The 16,283-nt window shown below is 36.5% G+C and overlaps 1 protein-coding gene across 6 annotated transcripts in view; it reads left to right on the top strand.

The window, feature by feature from the left end:
• The window catches only part of grh (grainy head), a 603,835-nt gene that overhangs the window by 505,414 nt on the left and 82,138 nt on the right, over positions 1–16,283 (top strand). For all 6 annotated transcript variants that reach the window (XM_081754667.1, XM_081754669.1, XM_081754656.1 and 3 more), the window contains exon 7: positions 7,511–7,605. In XM_081754667.1, the coding sequence (XP_081610793.1) occupies positions 7,511–7,605 (95 nt within the window). The remainder of the gene's footprint in view (positions 1–7,510; positions 7,606–16,283) is intronic.

Here is a 16,283-nt window from a genome sequence, read left to right as displayed (position 1 = left end):
AATCGCGAAAATAAATGCCGATTTTCAAAATGGCTCGAAATCGAAAGCAGATAAGTGAGTCGTGATAACGGTTTCTTATGTAAAATAATATTGTCTAGGGCGCTCTTGTTCCACATTTCGATTATCCTTTATCTATTTGAAGATATCACATAATTACTGTAAAATTAGCGGTATTTTAATTTCGCCGGGGTGAAGACTCTTAATGCGGGAAATTTCATAGATTTTTACAGTTAATATTTTACATACAATAGTCGTGATAGAAATCTTTTATGGGACCAATTTCATGTATGAGAGGTGGTTAGAAATAGTGGAGGAGAAAAGAACCGTTCTAGATATTATTAAGAAGAGGAACAGAAACTGGTTGGGACATTGGCTAAGAAGGAATATATCATGAGGGACGTGCCAAGGCGGTATAGTGGCAGGAAAGAGGAGGAGGGGGCGAAGGAGACTACAATTAATGGACGATATAAAAAAAAAATACGTGAAGACGAAAAGGTTAGCGGAATACCGTAGAGCATAGAAGCAAATACAACATAAGAATAAATTGTTTTTAAATTTGCAAAATCGCTCCTAAAACTAGACCAAATTTACAGAAAAGTTCAGGTTTTCGGCAGGGGGGAACTTGGACCCTTCAGAACCTATCTCCTTAATATATGTCTAATTATTCGAACATTTAAAATGAATATTCAGACATTTGAACAACAGCAGAAAAATTATTTTAATAACGAATAATCGAATACTGTTTACAATGCTAATAGATTCTTTACCAAGTACAACATTACTGATTTTCTTGTTTGTTACTACACTTACGAAATTATTTATATCATCTATATTATTATTATTATTAAGTTTGTAGAGAAATAAGACGTTTTATTCTTGAAATTTTGACTTTGGTGGCTTATTTTATAATTATTGTAATTTACAATTACAAAAAAAAAAAGAGTAAATTCATGCTAAATTTATGTGGTACCAGTGAGGCATCTTCATTTCAAATGTGTGTTATAAACTTACTATAGTATGCACCTCGTGTAAAACACGTGATATAAAGAAGACCGCGTTCCACTTCCATGTTATTAAGTCCTGTACTGGTCATCTCATTGTTTTATGAATGTATTTGGAAGAATGTGTTTAACCCATAAAATAATTGGCCTTTGATTTTTTTCTTTTACGCCCCTCCATAGAGGAAAGAACAAGCTGCATTGTGCAGTTGAGACTTCATTGAGTTCCGTGATTGGGTTTTGCCGTGAAGGAAAAGAGCTCGTATGCACGAACCTTATAGGAATGTGGAAAAACAGCCGTTGTTTATTGTCAGGCAATGTCAGACGGGGCGGGAACTTTATATTACATGTTGGACATCGCGTAACTTAAGACGTGCGAGTCGCAGACATACAGTAGTGTGTTTACGCTCTCTGCGTGACATAAACTTTACACATATAAAACACAATGTAAATAATAATAATAATAATAACAAAAAAGCGGAAGAACTGTATTATTATTATTTTTTATTTCAAAGTCCTGCCCAAACAATGTTGTCACACCTTGGTCAACATCTTTCATTTACGTACACACACAACTTTCTGTAAAATACAGGGAGGAATGGAATAACTTCCTTATAAAGATGGTTATGCAAAATGATGTTCCGTCTTCTAGTCTCAGCTTCAGTTCCCACCGAGCGTTGAGCTTTCCGGCTAGCTCTATGAGAACAAGTTACTTGGGTAGATAAACACTGTGGGAGAAAATTAAATGATATTTTGGTTGAATGTCCCGTTAACATACAGGGGCGGATCCAGGATCGACTTCTGGGGGGGGAGACGGTGGGTTGTCATACCGTTACTAAGAGCTACTTTTAAGAGCTTCAAACTCTGGGATGGGTTTTTATTTATATATATAAAATAAGAAAGTTTCCTCTTCTGGGGGAGGAGGCGATCGCCCCGATCGCCTCCCCCTGGATCCGCCACTGAATAAAGCAGATTATGTGATAAAAAGCAGCGAATTGTGGCGATTGAAAAGTTGGTGAAATTAGAATGAGGGAGAAAACAGAAGAAAATACATAGACGAAATGTTTTTAATCAGAAACCCACTTTAAAATATTATGCCTATACCTCAAACTCTAGCGTCCCTTTCAGAGCTCCTTCGTGGCTAAGCGGTTAGCGTACGCGCCCTTGGCGTGGAAGAGCTGATTCGATTCCTGGCGGCAGCTGATGTGGTTTGGGTTCCACGTTAATCAGTAGGTCCACGTCTCATATAGCATCGTTGCTAAAAGGGACACTAAGTTCAAATTCAACTCAACTCTAGCATCCCTTTCATCGAGAACCTACAACTTAACATTCTCTGAAGCCGCAGGATGAATGATACTGTTGGGCGAACAGAACGCTTCATTCGATACACCTTCTGATATTTCGTATCTCACTTTTGGTTTAATCTTTTTATCTTCAGCTATTTATGATTTATAAGCACTGGACGTTTTATCTGCAAATCCCTTATAGACAATTTCTACAACCACTTTAGTGTTCAGTCATCTGACATATTCCTTTAAGGTATATTAAATAACAGGTAGTCTCACTTCGCGTTTAGCGTTCTGATTAGCTCCCTGTCTGTGACGTCTTGTGGAGGAAAGTTTGCCCATTTTGCAACAGTATACCAACTAGCGTAATTACGTATGCAATATTTCACTTGTTCTCTTGGACGATACTTCGTGATACCCATGAAGGTTAAAAATAGAGGATCTGCCCATATGTATATTCCTCCTATTATGTAACTAAATGATCGCCATATATGTTGGCTCAAAACATTTGCGATCTTCATGTGTAGACATGTAGTTGGTCTGTCGTTTATTTTTGCTTCAGATCCATATTATACAGTGGTTACATGTGCACGTATACAGCCCTGTAAGTACGATAAAAGTGAGAAGAAATTACCCGGAATAACCTTTCACAGGTACGAATATCACCAATCATAGGATTCGTATGGCTTCACGATTTTGTGGAGTGGGCAGATCCTCTATTTTATAACATTCTTACCGATACTTCCACGTGACGTCACCGACCGCAAGGTATCCTGGGAAAAATGAGAGCAGAAGGGCTGAATCGATAGTCCTCTGATATTCCTTATCGTCAACAAAGCAGGAAAAAGTGTTTTTTTTTCTTCATATGCATTTTCACTCACAATATAATAATATAGCCTACTATATTCTTTTTTTCTTTTATCCTAGCAACTTTTACATTGTCGTTCTGTCACAAAATGCAACTTCCGACATTTCTGGTATATAACCGCAGGTAAAAAGAAAAGTTAAGATGACAGGCAGTAGCAATTAAATGAAAGGTGAAAAGACAATTAATAATTGTTGTAAGTGTTGCATGAGAAGTATCGACAATGAAACTACAAGATGAAAGGATAAAGAAGTAATAAATAAAAAAAAAATAAAAAAGCAGCCATCAGATGAAGGACACTTTAAAACAGGGGCGGATCCAGGATCGACTTCTGGGGGAGGGGCGGTGGGTTATCATACTGCTACTTTTAAGGACTCCAAACTTTGGGATGGGTTTTATTTATATATATAAAATAAGAAAATTTCCTCCCCTGGGGGGTGATCGCCCCCCCTTGGATCCGCCCCTGCTTTAAAATGAAGTGATATCAATAAGGTTATGAAAATTTCCTTCCAAATCAGAGTTAAAAAGTCACTACAATCTAGTGTTGTCCATGTCTCGTTTCGAAAATACGTCGTGGAAGTGATGTTTCATCTCGGAAAGTTATATCATTTTATTGGCAGAACTCTCTCGTCTCGTCTCGCCTCGTCTCGGGGGTAATACTACTAGAATCCCAGTAAATAAAGGTTAACACGTACCATGATCCCGCTATCAATAAATGTTTAATTATTATCCGGTTCTTTTTTAAGGTATTTATGCAGTGAGTTTAACGTTACATGGCGGTGCTCCGAGGCTAAGGAAGAACGGTGTTTATGATAATGAAATAGTGGGTTGAAGATAGGAGGGGAAACGGGAGAACACCGAGAAAAATGCAGCCAGAAGTTGTTGATCTACCACAAATCCCAAGCTAGTGTGGGCTGGAATCGAACGAGGGATCCCACATACCAGAGGTGAACTCTCTGCAACTGGACCACTACGCTCCCAATCACATACAATTAAAAGTGATAATTAAACGTTTAATTTTTTTGGAAAAAAATCGCTAATCCCCTCTTTGGGGACATTCCGTTGAAGGCCCAGGGAGGGGTGGAGGTAAGCCGTCACAAAAGGGTTAAGTTATAAATATTAATATTAATAATATACAAATTGTTCTTTTGCTTTTATATTGTTATTTAAATGGTCGTTTACATTCATTGAAATTTAAATTTTCTGTTCTTTCTTTTACTACATGCACCAAGAAGGATATGTGTGAAATTGACGTAAGTACTTGATTAATTACAATAGTATTTTCATTAAACTCACGTAATTTTCTGGAATTAATGTTTATATTCATTTATATAATCTTACATACTTCTAATTAAAATATTACTATATTCATACAAAATGTAGTTTATAGTACAGGGCGATGCGTATAAAAGTTTTAAACAAATTACAATAACAATGCACAATCAGTTCTAAATTATACAGCAAATGTGGGAGAGACGTTTTGTTACGTCGGATGTAGGAAGTGGACTGGATCTTGTCAATACCATAGAAGTAGGAGCATGGGGTGGCTCCATACAAAGGGTGGTGGCATAAATATTAGGAAGACGTCATGAATTCGATGGGTGCCATACCAACTGATTGGAGAGCGGGGGTATTACGTCATTTATAGATATATTATATCTACGCCAACATATGGTTCTCAGTATAACATAAGACATAATTTTGAAATAGAGATTCTTCAAATAAGTGTGTTGTTTTAGTTCCCTGTCTGATCACAGAAGACAGGCGCTCCATCCTGGCAATATTACCTTAACTTCAGGTTGCTAACCTTTTATGCGCTTTGGAAAGTAATTGCCAATGAAAATTCAGAAGATATCTGAATTATTTTCAGTGTTGTTCCAGAAATATAATTTACATATTTCAGGAAAATTTATTCATTTTATTTTAAATAGATATTTTGGAGTGCGCCATGAAGAGGAGGGTACACCGGGGTAACGTGCACAGAATTACACAAATGTGGTTTAAACACCCAATTTCGTATCCTTTCAAGACGCTTGATTCTTGTGTATATATACTTTAATACAATAAGTGTTTTTTGCAGGGTTAAATACAATAAGTGCAGAAGGGTTAAAACTACGGAACTACCCCTTTCATACGCCACTGATTCTTATACATCCTATTCTTTAAGTACTCCCAACAAAAGAACAAGAGAATTTAAGTCAGGTGGGCTGGGAGAGTATACGTTTTTACAAATTATGCATTCACCGAGGAAGCTGGTTATGAAGTTGCTGGAGGTGTTGCATGGTGATATGTAGCTCCATCCTGTTGAAAGTAATCAGATTGATTCTCCCAAAGTTACTGCAGCAATAAAATCAAATGCCACTTTTATAATAAGTTAACTAGATTTGTTCAGCCCATTTCCCTGGAATCAGCTTGAGATTAAAATTTTACTTAATATATATAAATAGAAAACAGATGGATCGAGAAGATAAAAAGGAAAAGCTGTATACCCCGTGGAAGCTGCAACCATTTATTACAACTATGTCGTGTGGGTTAACTAACATTGCAGGTGTTTACGTGTTCCATCACCTTATTTATACCTAGGTATTTAAGTTGTTATTCTTAGGATTTAGATTTCTGGGCTTTCGGCATCTATGGCCTTTTAGCCCTTCACGATTTGAGGGATGACGTCCCTCGGTGAGCACACAATCCGGGGAAAGGGAAGCAAAAAAGGATTGGGAAAGGAAGGAAGCGGCCTGGGACCTATAAGTTAGGTACCACCCCGACAATTTGCCTGGTGTGAATGAGGAAAACCTCATTTAGGGTGGCTGGCCTGAAAAAGCTTTTTACACTTTCCCCACCGGGAATCGTACCCAGGACCGCTCGCAGTTTTTATTCTTTCATAACGTGTCTAATAAAGACACTGTTACATAACCGAAACTGTTACTTAAGTATTATGAACATATAGTTAGTGCTTTGTTAATACTGTTCTATTCAATCAACACTTTGATTGTCAATTATATCAACGTGTATATTGTTCATTATAGTTTTGAAAATATTCAGCATGTATAAATAGAACAAAACCGAACAAGCGTGTAACTGATCCAGGCCTATATTTACACACGGGCCACAGAAACTCGGGCCCAGGGCGGCAAATTTCCAGAGGCGGGCGTCATATTAAAAAATCGAGATTGAATTAACCACGAGACAAAAACTTAAAGTAGATCTATACTGAAAACAATGTTAATAACACATCGTGACCAAGTTTCCTTATTACGACGCTACTGGTGCTAGCAGAAACCGAGACTATTACTTTTTTTTTATTTCCTATAAACTAGTATTTAGTGATTTTAGTGTTTTTTTGCTTTTATTTGATAAAGACACACTATAGTGTTTCATCTTTTTTTCTTTGCTTACACATAAATTGAACGATCAACTGGAAAAAAAAATATGCAAAATGAACCAAAGTGATAAAGTGCACAAGAGCAGGACAGGAAGGGGCAAACATATGGCTAGAGGGAGAGAAAATCGAAGACGTTCCCCTATTTAGGAAGTCTAATATCCTCGGACCGAAGAAATGAAAAACATGTAAGTTTCAGAATAGCGCAGGCTAAACAAGCATTCTATAGGAAAAAAGGAATACTAACATCAAGAAATGTGTCACTGGACGTTTGTAAACAACTAATTAAAAAGCTGGTATAAAGCGTGACACTTTACGGATCAGAGACATGGACATTGAGAAAAACTGAAATATCCAAGCTGGAAGCATTTGAAATGTAGTGTTGGCGCCGAATTCTGCGCATATCATGGACCGTAAGGAAAAGGAATGAAGACGTATTAAAGGAAGCTAATGAAGGATGAGAGATCATGAAAATAATAGGAAAAAGAAGAAACAGCATACTTGGCTATCTTATTCAGCATTCCGATTGGATCACCATGTTGATAGAGGAAAAGGCAGAAGGAAAACCAGGAAGAGGAAGACCAAGGATAGAATATCTCGATGCAGTTACGAAGAAGAGGCCTTATCAAAGTATAAAACAGCTCTCCCAAGCGAGGAAAAAAGTTTTAAAATATCCATGTTGCCCACCATGATTGAGGTGAACAACAAGAAGACGACACATAACTTAAGTGCGCATAAGAAGGGCGGATCGCAAAATTTTCTTGGGTTTAGGACTAAAATACTTAAATGCGGATCTTGACTGTTCTTACCCATGTCTATTTTTTGTTATATTGCTTCTTGTTTTGTTTGTTTTCTTTCCTAATTATGTTACTCGCTTTGACCATGTATTTTTTATTTTTTTTAATATTCAATTGTTGATTTATTGCTTGTTTATCTGCTAAGACTGTAGTTTTGCTATATTGTTTATTTTGTTTCGTTGTAGATACGAAAAACAGCGTGGGACTTATCGGATGCATAGAGGAAGTTGCACACAACGCGATAGCAGTTTATTGGAACCCGCTCGAAAGCTCAGCCAAGGTAAGTTGAATAATTTTTCCGTAATTTTTTGTTCTTCTTAAAAATAAAAAAAATAAAAAAAAAACTAATGAAAAATATAAGTATTTGTTGCAACAAATTCAAGTAAAATGAACTTAAATGGAGGACAATAAATAGTATGCCTCGTTTTCCCTTTTGTTCATTCTGTTTTACTTCCTCCTCAATATTCATAATGATTTAGTCAGCAGCGTTGCCAGGCTAAGAATAAATCCCACCCCGTACGTAGGGGGTTTCTGACGTGCAAAGGAATTAAGCCATACGTCTAAAATGAAGATATGATCTGGCTATCCCGCACTATTTGACGCCAAGTCAAATAAAAATAGATCGATTGTTGAAGTCATGTACTAGTAGTCTTCCTTATAATTTGTCTAGTAATAGGACACGTTCATTACCAGAAGATCAGCTAGTTATGGGATTAACTCTGTTTAAGGCACACGATATTTCACGTCGTTCTGTCAGTTTATTTTTATAGTATTATCACCTAACAGAAAGAATATATCTCTGATTTTTCCCGAACAGAGAACAAGATGTAATCAATATTCTATATGTATATAAAGAAAAGTAGCTGTTTCTTGGTTTATCGTACTTTTTTTTCCTTGCCTACCAGGTTGCATTTAGGCAACCACTAAAACACATACATAAAAATGTGTAACTTCCAGGAGCTTGATAAGATGGTTAGGCAACCAAAAATACATTTGGGATATGGTAGTTGCATAACTTACACTTGCTGGAAACAACTCTAATGCCTATTTGAAAATCAATCAAGACAGCCAGCCTCTTACTGAACATTGGATCACAATTAGTAGATGTTATAAACATACTTTCTTAATGGTAAAATCCACTACAACGGTACTTGAATAATAAATTATGAAAGGTGACAAAAGCGGAAGTTTACATTTTTCTCCCCCCTCCAAAAAAGAACTGCTTTTATGGGTGAAAAAATCACCGCCTCTCCTAAAAGCCAACTTTTTGCATCTCTAGTTTCAATACTGTTCTGCAAGTGAGGGTAACCTATGTATGTACAGATCGGACTGCAAGACGCTTCGCATCTCGAATACGAATACATTGTTCTTGGCGCTCTGAGAACTAAGAGTCTATAAGTGCTTATTCCGCCTTTGTAATTTTCCCCTGACATTCTCCGAAAAACCTAATGCACATTTTGAAGCTACTCCAGAGCACGGAACTATAATCCCCTCTCTTGCCTGGAACGTTGTTTTTGAGTACCTATTGTTAATCTTATCCACGATCTAGGCCAGCCTTTCCCAATCTGTAAACTGAGACACATTGGATTGTCGTGCAGTCCTATAAGGTGTATCGCGAATTTTAGAATTTAACAATCATCATCATCATCATCCTAGGCATTCTGCCATTATTGGCAGGTCACTTGCCGCAACTGAGAAGTTTCCATGCTCCACGACCTTCAGCTAACTCTCCCTCCTCTTCACGTACGGTTTTTTAAAAAAATTCATAATGTCCATCAACTGAAGTCTCAATCGGCCTCTCCCTCTCTTTCCTGCCACCATACCCTCACGATACAGTTCTTTCTCAGCCAATGTCGTAATCAGTTTCTCTTCTTTTTTAAAATTATATTTTAATTAATTTTCTTTCGACACTTCCCTACAATTTAATTGACTCACCTGTGGAAACCTCTGCTAGAATTAGAGTATGCAATATCCGGTATGAATTTTCTTGAGTTCAGACTGTGACAGTTCCATTAAGTTTACTTAAAACAAGTAGCTAGTTTTTAATAAGATAAATTCCTTATGAATACACAAGTATGTAATATATAGGACCTGTAGGTTTTCGTGTGAAGTGAACAACAAGAAGGAAGCTCTAATAACATTTCTTTATCCATCTTTTCTTGACCAATTTCCTTCATTAGTATTCTTAGACATACCTTTCACTAAATAGAATTAATTAACACCCGGAAATTCATAAGTCAATCTCTTTTTATAGCTCACTCGATCGTTGTTTTTTAAAAGATTCAGTTCTTGTATTAAGCCATTCGATGCCGACTAGATCGAAGCAGCCTCTAGGTCGAAGTGGTTGTATAGCCCAAAGGGACAGCGGTCACAGATAGAAATTATCAGATTGGATCATCAACACCTCTCGATCACACTTTCTTAACGGTAAAAAAATAAATAAATAAAAAAGTTATGGGCCATTTAAAAATCTACATCCTAACAGTTTTGCCATCTCCGAAGATAGTAACGAATATTATAATTATAGAAATAAATAGGTCTGATTTCTGATAAGTGTTTCCTTTGAAGTAATACAGCGACTGTCTCATTTATTATTATTATTATTATTATTATTATTATTATTATTATTATTATTATTATTATTATTATTATTATTATTATTATTATTATTATTATTATTGATATCAAGCAGGGGAAGGCTAGCAGTCTTGCTTTGCTATTTGAAGGTTACTCTTTTGAATCCTGTTGACAGTAACCCTGATTGAGAATTTTTCAAGATTTATCCTCAGTCCCACTATGAAAATGCCGATAGGGCATCTTTAAGCATATGCCCTAGAAAACTTCCTTCCACTTTCGTTTTCATTGTACATTATATGCGAGCCATAACAGATTTTGATAGAAAAATTCCTTATTGTAATTAATAATATTAAAATAATAATATCATAAACATTAGATTCGAATGACATGATTCTCAGTGGCGCCAATTTATGTATAACTGGAGGTTCACATATATGTATTCGTTGTCAGATCCAAACAAGCATTCAAGCAGATATCTATGTCCTGAGATTCCCAGGCAAACTTGAGGGGGTAGGCGGGCCACTTCGATTCCTCTTCAGGATCGGCGTCCGCAAAAATGCAAATGAAATCTTTGAGTTTTACGCCCCACGATTATGCCATGTAGGCTAAAGGTGACGATGATAATGAGAAATGAATGAAATGGTGGAATGAAGAAAGTGTGAGAACCCCGAAAAAAGCCACGTGCATGGTATTTGTCCACCACAAAGCCCGCTTGGCGCGAGCTGGGATATCGAACCAGGGACCCCACACACCAGAGGTGAACGCTTTACCGCTGGGCCATCGCGGCCCCTCTGTGATGCTATTTACATCAAAGATGGTCATCCGTATGAAAGGTGGGGACGCTAATCTCCTAACCGGGAGGGGCTATTAGACAGATGCTTCCTGGAGTTACAACTCGGACGTCTGTACTCTAGAAATCAACGCTCTACCACTGAACCACCTTGTCTCTCATGGAAGTTCTATTTGTTGACCCCTACGTGACAAAAAACGGAAGAGTTGTGCTCCTAAATTTGTTGTTAGGTACCATACATAATGGAGGACAAAGCGTGTGTACACTGTAGCATATTGAAGATATTATCTGGAACCGTAGCACGAAATGGAGACTCCAGTAGAAGGGAAGGGGGAAGAGTTAACGATGAAAAATCAGGCATGTAAACGAATACATTATAGAGAGAGATAAAAAGAAACAAAATAAAACAAAGTTTAGTTAAAAGAAAAACGGAGAAAGGAGAAATGTGCTGATGTCACGTTCATGACAAGTTAATTTACCTTACGTTAAACTCTGTCTTGCTTCCTTATCTCCAGGATTTTCTTTTCTCTCTCTCTCTCTCTCTCTCTCCTTCATGTTCTAATCTGTTGAATGTTAGATATGTTCACGTCGTGCTCCTCGTACAGATTGTTAGTCAGGCGAATACATATAGTTGATGATGGTTGAACTTCAAGAGCGTTGTGTTTAGTACACGAGCAGGATTCTATTAACAGTTTCTTCCCAGCTGCTTTGTGATTTTGGAACTTTATAATTGTTCATTTTCAGGTTTATATTCATTAAATATATTTTCCTGTTTAAAAACATTTCCAGTTGTGATGAAGGTGCGTATCAGTCCTGCTCCTCCTGCCGCATTTTCCAACAATGTGAAAATAATAATGCACAGTCACACGCCAAAAAATAAAAGTTCTCTGCAGCAGTCCCCAAGATATACATTCGATGTATTTTGTTACACATAATCCAAATTTCGAAACCCCAAGACTGATGTATTTTGTTACACAGAATCCAAATTTCGAAACCCCAAGACTGATGTATATTGTTACACAGAATCCAAATTTCGAAACCCCAAGACGGATGTATTTTGTTACACACAGAATCGAAATTTCGAAAACCCAGGACGGATGTATTTTGTTACACACAGAATCCAAATTTCAAAACCCCAAGACTGACGTATTTTGTTACACACAGAATCCAAATTTCGAAACCCCAAGACTGATGTATTTTGTTACACAGAATCCAAATTTCGAAACCCCAAGACTGATGTATTTTGTTACACACAGAATCCAAATTTCGAAACCCCAAGACGGATGTATTTTGTTACATACAGAATCCAAATTTCTAAACCCCAGGACGGATGTATTTTGTTACACAGAATCCAAATTTCGAAACCCCAGGACGGATGTATTTTGTTACACACAGAATCCAAATTTCGAAACCCCAGGACAAATGTATTTCGTTACACAGAATCCAAATTTCGTAACCCCAAGACTGATGTATTTTATTACACAGAATCCAAATTTCAAAACCCCAAGACTGATGTATTTTGTTACACAGAATCCAAATTTCGAAATCCCAAGACTGATGTATTTTGTTACACAGAATCCAAATTTCGAAACCCCAAGACTGATGTATTTTGTTACACAGAATCCAAATTTCGAAACCCCAGGACGGATGTATTTTGTTACACACAGAATCCAAATTTCCAAACCCCAAGACTGATGTATTTTGTTACACACAGAATCCAAATTTCGAAACCCCAGGACGGATGTATTTTGTTACACAGAATCCAAATTTCGAAACCCCAGGACGGATGTATTTTGTTACACACACAATCTAAATTTCGAAACCCCAGGACAAATGTATTTTGTTACACAGAATCCAAATTTCGAAACCCCAAGACTGATGTATTTTGTTACACAGAATCCAAATTTCAAAACCCCAAGACTGATGTATTTTGTTACACAGAATCCAAATTTCGAAACCCCAGGACGGATGTATTTTGTTACACAGAATCCAAATTTCGAAACCCCCATAACGGATGCATTTTGTTACACAGAATCCAAATTTCGAAACCCCAGGATGATTGACCATATCATTTTTTTTAATGGACGAAAAAACGTATGTTGAAGAAAAAATCGAATCCGTTGAAGAGTTGTCGTGTGAAGTAACGGACTGACGTGCTACCAATACAATCTTTTAACTTTCACTGTTTGATCGTAATATTGTAATTATTTAGTCCTCGAAAAGACTTCTCAGTAAAATATTCTGTTGTTTATAAATACCCCCTGTATTATAGTTTCTGTATCGCAACAATGTCGAAATTGTAACACAATTTGACATGGTGGGTCACATCTGCTGCGAGGGGTTCTTGATTCGATTCCATGGGAGAACTTATGGATACGATGTTGTGCACCACAGACTCACTGACCTGGGATTGACCCAGGAATCTCTTGGACAAGAAGTGAGCGTTCTACCACAGAGCCACAGTTCGGATATCTCCGAGTTCACTATTACGCCAAGTCAGGAAGGTATACATGTTTATCGATATTATTTATTGTCACTTTCTGGTCAATGATCTGATGCTTGAAGCTCAATTTACAGTTGATTTGAAATGAGTTTGTTTGTATTCAGTTATATCGAGAAGAAAATAACGTAATAATGAAGGACAAGCCTGAATGGCCCGAACATCAGAATTCCTTCCATCAAAGTATCCATGTTGAAAATCAATCAGTACTACAGAATTATTTTTTTTTTCAAGATAATTGAATGCGTGGAAGTTAGTGAACAACATGTTACTATTTAAATGGACCAGATTCCTTGTCTTTTGGGGCTGATGTTTGATAAATGTGACCAGTATTCGTGACTGAAAATCATTGTTCAATTCTAAAGATACAACCAGGAGATGCAGCCGGGTATTATTACAGTATTTGAACGAACATGAAGAACATTTTAATCTCTTTTTTTTTCCCTTAAAAACTGTTATGGAAAGAACCAAAATATATCAAGATTCTCTAAGTTGAAAAAAAAAAAAAAAAAGACACTAAGAACTTGACATGTATAAACTTAAGGAGGAAAAGAGCTAATTCTGTTTTTTGTAAGGAGAGGAAGGGTTAGATTGAAATGTTTCCAGCCCCGTGGTCAGTCTTTTGACAGCTACATTTCCGACACTTGTTTCCATTGTTAACTCCCAGATGATCACATTTCCAGGGCTGTTACACAGCGGAGAACAACTTGCCAGAAGCACACTACGTAGCAGCTCCATAATTGTTCTGACTCAGCACAAAGTTTCTCTGTTACTCAAAGAATTAAGCTTTCAGACGATTGACAAGACATAAGAACTCCTACTGAGAAGTTCATTAAAAAAATAAATAAATAAATAAAAATAACTTCCATAAATTTCACTTAAAAATATTCAATAAATTAGGAGATGGAATTAATTTTGTCCAACAAGTTGAGCAGATCTAACTTGTGTTGCATACAGGAGTGAGACATTATACTGCTGAAGAGTACGTGTCTTATTTTTGTTGTCACAGTTTCAAGTACAATAACTCGTATTTGGTATTGAGAAAACCTGCTATGCATGTTCTGAACCTAGATACGGACTCGCGCTGGTGAAGTTGGTCAAAATTCTGAGCTCACACATTCTTTTTCAATCTCTGGATTTGCCCGGTTCCAATAATAATAATAATAATAATAATAATAATAATAATAATAATAATAATAATAATAATAATAATAATAATAATAATAATAATAATAATAATAATAATAATAACTCTATGGCCTATGGAACCCGGAGGTTCAATGCCGCGTTCACAAAAGCTCTCCACTGACTTCTATCCTTAGCTAACTGCATCCAGTTTCTACTTTGTATTCCAATCTCTGCGAGATCCATCTTAACATTGTCCTCCCATCTTCGCCTAGGTCTTCCTAATGGTCGTTTTCAGATTGGTCTTCCAGTCAAGACTTTGAAAGCGTTTCTACTTTGTTCTATTCTAGCTACATGACCCGCCCACCTAAGCCTCCTAGACTTGACGACCCTAACAATGTTGGGTAAATCATATAAATTATGTAGTTCCTCGTTATGAAGTTTCCGCCATTCCCGTTCCTCTTAGGCCCGAATATTCGTCTCGTCGAATAATAATAATAATAATAATAATAATAATAATAATAATAATAATAATAATAATAATAATAATAAATGAAAGTTACTGTGTGACTTAGTAACTCTTGAACCATCCGACTGATCTTGATCAAATTTTCAACATAGATGAGGTTTGGGCCTGAGATTGTTTTTATTTTCACTTTGACAATGTAACTTAGGGGAGGGGGAAGAAGGGAAGACATTTAAAAATGATCAAAAATGACCGATATTAGTGTCGAATCTATAACTTTCAGGGCCGCTGAGATGAACAGTGACACTTCCTATGGTATTAAATCTCAATTCAGCAGCGCAACTTGGGAGAGGGGAAGGTATGTAAAACTGATCAAAAAAAAAAAATGACCGATATTAGTGTCGATTACATAGTTTTCGGTGTCGCTAAGACGAAGAGTAGCACTTTCGATACGGTTTAAATCCAAACTCAGCTTCCATTGCTCTTTATGTCCAAAATGAAATGTATTCTCCCCATGCGAAGAACGGGCGTTTTTCTAATATAGAATAAGCTAAGAAAAATAAAAAAAATCCTTGACCTTAATAAGTTATGATGTGATTTTTAACTTGAGAAATTTCTCTATATGAAGTGTCCATTCATACACTAATAATACATGTATGTATCAGCTAGGAACAAGTTTAGCTCTGATATACCTATTAATTACTACATATGTATACACAAAACATACAGTAATTCTTCATGGACACTGTGGTGAAGATTAGTAAATTATACTAAAGTAATTTAGAACTCATTCTTCGTCATTCTGATTAGGCAACAGTATATGTTCTATTTTGTAAGACGAAATTATATACTTCTTCTTTCTAACTCCGTACAGTGACAAAATGGAGGTTCTAAGAAAGATGTTTTTTTTATTTTTTTTATTAGCTAACCCGAACCGTTAAAAAATAATTAGTACTTAGTATTGACACAATGAATTTGACAAAGTTGTGACCTGCAAGGCACAGATCTGATTACCCCCTCCACATCTTCACACATATATATATCTTACGTAAGAGGGAAGCTGAATTCCCAAAGCGTGATGGACATATTTTTGTGCCTTTGGGCCAAGTAGCAGATGTAGAACTCGTAGCATGGACGTGAAGTTTCCGTCACGCGACTGTTTATTTTTTTTTCTTTTACCTGACGGAAAGATTAATGTCCATTGCTAACCCATCCGACCTTCAGGTCCATCATCTGCCAAAATATCAAAAGGAAATGAAGAAATGAATTTTCTTTCTTCAAATGTTGCTGCTACAGGGAATAATGGATCAATTTGCTTTTATATTATCTTGTCTCGCTTTATTGATCCTCACTTCAAGAGGTTAAAAAAATAAGCAATCATACCTGGAGACCTCCAACAGGGTGGTTGCTACTGATTTGCTAACTTCAATGGATAAAATATAATGTGTATATTTGGTGTTAAAGCAGATGGAATATCGTAGAATTTATTCAGAACTTAAG

Source organism: Thermobia domestica, chromosome 1, assembly GCF_964235325.1.
Source record: "Thermobia domestica chromosome 1, izTheDome1.hap1.1, whole genome shotgun sequence".
NCBI lineage: Eukaryota > Metazoa > Arthropoda > Insecta > Zygentoma > Lepismatidae > Thermobia > Thermobia domestica.
The sequence above is the reverse complement of the archived record's forward strand: the minus strand, read 5'-3'. Positions and strand labels throughout refer to the sequence as shown.